Source organism: Manduca sexta, unplaced genomic scaffold (genome assembly GCF_014839805.1).
Source record: "Manduca sexta isolate Smith_Timp_Sample1 unplaced genomic scaffold, JHU_Msex_v1.0 HiC_scaffold_1959, whole genome shotgun sequence".
Classification (NCBI taxonomy): Eukaryota; Metazoa; Arthropoda; class Insecta; order Lepidoptera; family Sphingidae; genus Manduca; species Manduca sexta.
Genome location: NW_023592875.1, coordinates 6,185 through 12,644, shown reverse-complemented (window position 1 = coordinate 12,644; position 6,460 = coordinate 6,185). Strand labels below are relative to the sequence as shown.

At 37.5% G+C, this 6,460-nt stretch overlaps 1 protein-coding gene across 1 annotated transcript; it reads left to right on the top strand.

Annotated features, from left to right (window-relative positions):
• Positions 1-440: 440 nt before the first annotated feature.
• Positions 441-5,681, top strand: LOC119191822 (the record flags this gene model as incomplete). The annotated part of the gene is given in 2 exon segments (XM_037445692.1): positions 441-558; positions 4,856-5,681. Coding segments are annotated over 2 exon segments (891 nt in total), but the record flags the coding sequence as incomplete, so codon positions are not given.
• Positions 5,682-6,460: the final 779 nt, after the last annotated feature.

Below are 6,460 nucleotides of genomic sequence, written 5' to 3'. Positions count from 1 at the left end.
GAGCTCAATCTGCGTAGATCGGAACACCAATAAGTAAAATTTAGAAAAAAAATTAAAATCTTTGACTTTTTGGATGATCAACACCTCAGTTCACCTCGTGACCACGAAGGCTGCAGTCTGCAGTCGGGAGAAAATTATAAAAAACCGCGGTAAAATCCGAAAAATAGTTTTATTTAACATTTGCGTAATCATAAGAAATCATACTATATCATCTGGATGACTGATAATTAATGCTACCCCAGTCTCTGATAAGAGTGTATATTTGTCTGCATTTTGCGAACAACATTGTTAAACATTACGCTGTAAAAGATTGTTTGCTCCGATAGTATTAGCAGTGTCGCGTCACGTCGCGCCGTGTCTGGGAATACTTCAGTACAAACTCGCGAAACGTGTAAACAGACTACCTAAAATGGTTTAAGGTATTTCGTCGTTAAATTTATGAAATATTGGGAATTTTGGTGATAATCCGTACTGTCGTTTGTTAACAGAGAAAATGAATTTCTGTATACATTTACGAACTTTTTTATACGGTCTTAAAGTGACTCACTGCACCTTATGGTAAGTGGATTGGGGTCCAATAGAATGTTGACTGACGAGAGATGATTACCCCTCGGCAGTCGACGCAATTATGCCGGCCTGTTGGAACTGGATATATACAGGCTGATCCTAGAACGCGACACACTTACTTGGACCACTATGGTGGGTTTTGACACTTTGTGAATGGTGGTCGCTATCCGGACGAATATAAAATATATCTTACCACTAGCAAACTTTTGATAAGAAAAATTTGAAGAGCTGTATTTATTTTTAAGGGTACAATAAGGCCTTGGGCCTGATGATACATAGAGTGGTATTCATACTGCACCCACTGCTGAGGTACGGGACTCCTCTACTACCGAGAGGGTTTAGGCCTTAGTCCGCCACGTATGTAGGTACTCGTAGTGCGAGTTGGCAGACTTCATATACTGGAATTCCTATGAAAAATTCTTAGTACATTCTCTTGCAATATTTTTCTTCCCCTTTATAAATGCTAATAGAAGTTTTTTTTTCGGTTGATAAATTCTGAAAATACTAAACCGATTTTAATATTTTTGGATCGTTAGAAAGCTACTTTATCCATAAAAACATGGCTATATTTTATTCCGCAAAAGGACTTAATTTTTTTTTTCACGCGAGCAAAACCATGAGCCCCTTGTAATTTTTCTGATGATTAAAATTTAAAAAGCAACATAATTTTTGAGTTGGTCGCAGTGTTGCCACGAAACAGTTGCTCGGTTTAGCTAAAACGACTAGATTTATCGATGGGCCAGTTTCAGTGGCGCACTGCGCCAGACGGGACGCGGGAACGGGACATGTCGATACACTTATTTACTTTTAATTTATAAGTGTGATTATAATATTCTAAAATATATCGATTCTAAGATATGAAGTTATTTATTTTTGAATCGTATAAAAATATCGCATTGTAAAGTATTATATTGATATCTTACTTTTTATGTAAGTAATATTATAAAAGCAAAAGTCTGTGAATATTTTTGTATGTTAAAAGTAAACGCAGAAACGAACGGATTTGAATGAAATTGGCAAACGAGTAGGCAATGCCTTAGATTAATACATAGGCTACTTTTTATCTCGATAATTAGTATTATTAAAAGGCATTCGCGTCGCTTAAGATTAGCATAGCTAGTTGCTCGTTTCATCATTCATTCGTATAAATAAAAAAAAGTATTTTTTTTTATTATCGATATGTGTCCATCCCTACGAGCGCGCCAGCTTGTAGCAATATCATTGTAAGCTCGTTCCTGCACGATAGTCTATTATATTTTTACGTCGGTACGTCTCTAGTCATATCTCTCTACTACTGCGCTTTTTTGTTACAGTGTATTGGTTTTCATATAACAATAACTTTCCTTTTTAAAAACGAGCAAATTAAATAAATTTCTTTGTGTTTTGCTAGTTGTAGAATATTTCTATCTGCCTGGACAGCGAGCGTATGCAAGGAAAAAAGCCCGCTATAGTGGCCCACCTGAGTCGCATTACGGGATTAGCTTGTGCAGCAAGGTTTACACCAGCAAGGGGATTGGACATTGTATTAAGAGCGACACCATACCCTTTGCCGGCCACTCATAAACATAAACACAAAACTACAGCGAATCTTATCACTCATTCTATATTATAAATATATATGCTTCATATATAACTATATATATATATATATCAGCTTGTGTATTCGGTAATTACAAGTCAGCATAATATATATATATATATATATGAAAAAAATTTCACTTGTTAGTCGATCGACAACTCTCCAAAGACTGAATCTAAGTGTGCACTGAATAATATAAAATAAACTTCCTACCACCGGAACTTACTTTTTGAATACTGTCGAATCAATCGTTAAGTTAACATTACATTAAATTTTATTTTTTATACTCCTAAAAAATTAAAGACTTTATTACAAATGTAAATATAATTATAAGACAAAATTTTATAAAATAATATCCAGATAAAAATCATTGAATGACCATAGTCATGTTCATAACAAAAATATTTTATATCTTTAAAAATCAGCGTTGTTAATTACTATCAAAATCATTGCAAATTTTATTAAAAATGTACAGAATTATTACCCATTATCCCTTAATCACTTACCATCACGTGCAGTAAGGTAATTTGTTGTTCCCAGCTATAACAGTATGAAAGATATTTCCTGGTATAAAATCCAACTGTGATCTTTTCCGGGGTATTAAGCAACCTACATAGTAGGCCAGGGCATCGTCTCTCTGTTTGCAAAATTTTATCCAAATCTTTTACAGTTTCTGCTACTTCTAACAAACATTCAAACACACATGTAGGCGACAACAACAACACAATAACACGCATTTATCCCCGAAGGGGTATGCAGAGGCGCAACCAAAGCACTCACATTTCGTCAAATGTGTTTTGTCCCATGATGTGATAGAGGCGAGCCTATCGCCATATCGGGCACAAATTCCAGACTCCGGGCCAATATTGAGCAGAAAAACCCAAATATCACTTTGCTCGACCCAGGATTCGAACCCAGGACCTCAGAGCGTTGTTGTACCGTGCAAGCAGTACAACTACGTCACCGAGGCAATCATGTAGGCGACATATGTTATATTTTGGATTCTATTAGTAATTTTTCGCATGTGTTAAAATCTAAATTACAAATTAGTTCCGTAAACAATTTAAAATTCACATAACGCCATCTTTTGTAATTGTTGCATTTTATTAACAATCCAGTGTGTGGGTTCGAAAATAAGAAAATGGAGGGTATGAGTGTTCGCTCGCGCCGTTGCTGTGTTCGCGTTGAGTGCTAAAAGAAAAATACCATTCTCGATAAAATTGTACGCAAAAATCATTGTAAAAGTAATAAAAATCTTTAGCGTGAGGACGTATGTATTTTTTTTTTTTATTGTTTTGTATGACCAGAGCTTGCCGTTCGTCTGATGGTAAGCGATACGACCGCCCATATACAGTAGAAACACCATCCAACACCTTGAATTACAAAGTATTGTTTGGTATTCCATTGCGCTCGTCATCCTGAGACATGAGATGTTAAGTCTTATTATGTCCAGTAGTTACACTGGCTACAGTCTCCTTCAAACCGTAACACAACAGTGACTACGCACTGCTTGGTGGCAGAAATAGACATTGTGGTGACTACCCAGGCGGACTCTCACATATGAGACCTACCACCAGTCAAACTATTCGTTTTTCCATTGTTAACAGCACCTGATGGTAAGTGGGGCAGTGTCAACTGACGAGAGATGTTAATCCCTCGCTAGTCGATGCAGTTATGCCGGCCTGTTTGTAAATTAGTGATAACGTCAGTGTATTTTGTAAAACTTTCTTTTGTTATTTATATTTGACTAGTTGACCCGACAGACGTCTCGTCTTAACTATGAATTTGCAGCGCGCATTCTGTCAATCGCTGAAATTAACTTTTAATTAATTTTCTAACGTTCCGCTCAACTTCCTTAATTTTTTCTTTCATAAGATCTTTCTCCTGATAATAACAAACACAACAAAAAAATAATAATAGTGACATCGGTCCAGCTCCTTTCACGCGTAATGGCGTGACCAAGGGAAATAGGGATTCATTATTATATATATAGATATTCTGTTTGTTATTTAAATATTGGTAAATAAATACGTTTGCATATATTATTTAATTAAGAAGTAAAATAGTTAACTTCTAATGAAAACTGAAATATTTACCATTTTAAAGCCCAGGTCTTGTAAAGTTTCAAAACAAATTAACTTTGACACTTAATTACCTAAATGGTTATTGCCAATTTTTTATACAATGCAGACTGTTCGCTTTTACCGAGGCGTTACAATACATTCGCGCTTTTAAAAAAAAGGTTTAGGCAGAGGCCTAACATATGCACTTACTTTACTAAGGCAAATTTATATTTGTCCAATTATATCATAGGAAGAGATATTATGTTCATATCTCACATAAATTCTTATTATAATATTCCTAATTTCATATGAAGATTATTCCGCTCACCACCATAGAGTTTCTTTGTCTTCCCAATATATAAAAAAAATCTAATACATTATAAATGTAGCTCGATCTGGCAATCTCAAAACCTTCTGGTCCACATCAATTCGTATAAACGAAATGTTTTATTTTGAAATCAATATAAAAGCTGCAAATCCCCTTTAAATTATTTTCATTCCTCAAAACGGCACAATATCAAGCAAGCCTTTACAAGTATTTGAATCGCTCGCATTGTGCTCTAATCGCGAGCCATTCAAAGCCACAGGAATCCGCCATTGTCATCTGCCACCGAGACCTGCCATTAATACTCGCTTCCTATTCCAGGAGGTCTGATAAATGGACCATGGCCGGCTCCGGGAGAGATTGCTGCATGAAAGGAGGCCTGAATGGGAGTATGAGCATGACAAGAGGCGATACGAGCCGTACGAGAGAGCGGCGATACGACCGCCGGCCCGAGCGATACGACCGCCCCCGCCGCAGGAACGGCTACGTCTACGAGGACATCTACTCCGACTTCGACGAGGCACAAGGTCGCCTGTCCTTATTCAGGCCGATACGACCCGAATACCTTCACCTGCCCTCGGCGTATGACATCAAATACAATTCCCTACCGCGCAATTACTATAATTACGACACGCGAAGGTACAAGAAAGATTATTACGATTTTCGAATCGAGCATGAGAATCGAGCACGGAACTACGAATATAGGCAGAAACCTAAACCAACGGAAACAAAAACGGTTTTGAATGAAATTCAAAATTCGAAGCCGAAGAACGTGGCGGTGTGCAAACCGTTGCGTTTGAATGAAAAGAACGCGCGCTATTGGACGACGGACCCGCCCGAGCGGCGGACGCGCACGCGGAAACCCGACGAAGCGAAGAAGAACGTGAAGTTCTCTGAAGTGTCGGGTTGTAATCGCAAGATGGTTGTCGACGATCCGATAGTGGGACGGAAAGTGGTGCCCGTGCGGGAGCTGGAAGTTTCTCTCGATCAGATGATACAGAACGGGTACTTCGAGAAGCACAACATCCCGATATCGCGTCCGTTGAAGGCCGAACCGCCGATAGCGGCGGCGCGCGTGCCAAACGGGAAGTGCCTATCGGGCGGGAAGGAAGCGCCGCCGCCGCGCAAGACGAGGCATTTGCCACAGGTAACACTTTGCATTATAGATATTCGTTTATACTAGTGTTTTATTACTTTTAAATGAGAACTGAACATCAACAAATTGAATTTATGGATTTATTTAACTTTCATATTATTGTAGTTAAGGAAAAATAGCTTAGACATTTCGTAACTTTAGTATTATTGCAAAACCGCCATAATAAGAAGTATTCATGTACAACATATTTGATGTTTCTTCTTTGATCTTAAGTGATATAGTACAGATCATGTATCAAGACGTACAGAGTTCGATTCCCAGGTCACCAATTGTGTGGGTTTTTCTCACAGCTTGCCACAGCTAAAAATACTAAAAAAATACATAGTCAAACTAAACTTCATAACCTAGTTTCAATTAAAAGTTTGTATGTACAAATACAAACTGTTGTTAAGTAAGTTAACCTCCAAGCGTGGTATCTAGGCCTGAAGCCACATAACTATGTCTTAGGGATGTTTCTTGTAAAAATATTTCGTGACATTTATTAAAATAAATATATGATATTGCAAATAGTTATAAAACTCATCCCTATCCACCAACGGCTAGATAGAGATGCAAACTATTCCCGTATTTTACCGGAAAATCCGATCCGCATGATAGGGTGCGAAGTATCGCCACATTGAACACAAATTAAGGAAAAAACGGATTTTTTCGTTCAAATTAAATTTCATATACATAGCTTAGATCTGGTAATCAAACTCAGTAGTTCGCATATCACAATCCAAGTACGTTTACAAATGCTTTAGGACCGAATTAATCCATCTCAAGTAGAC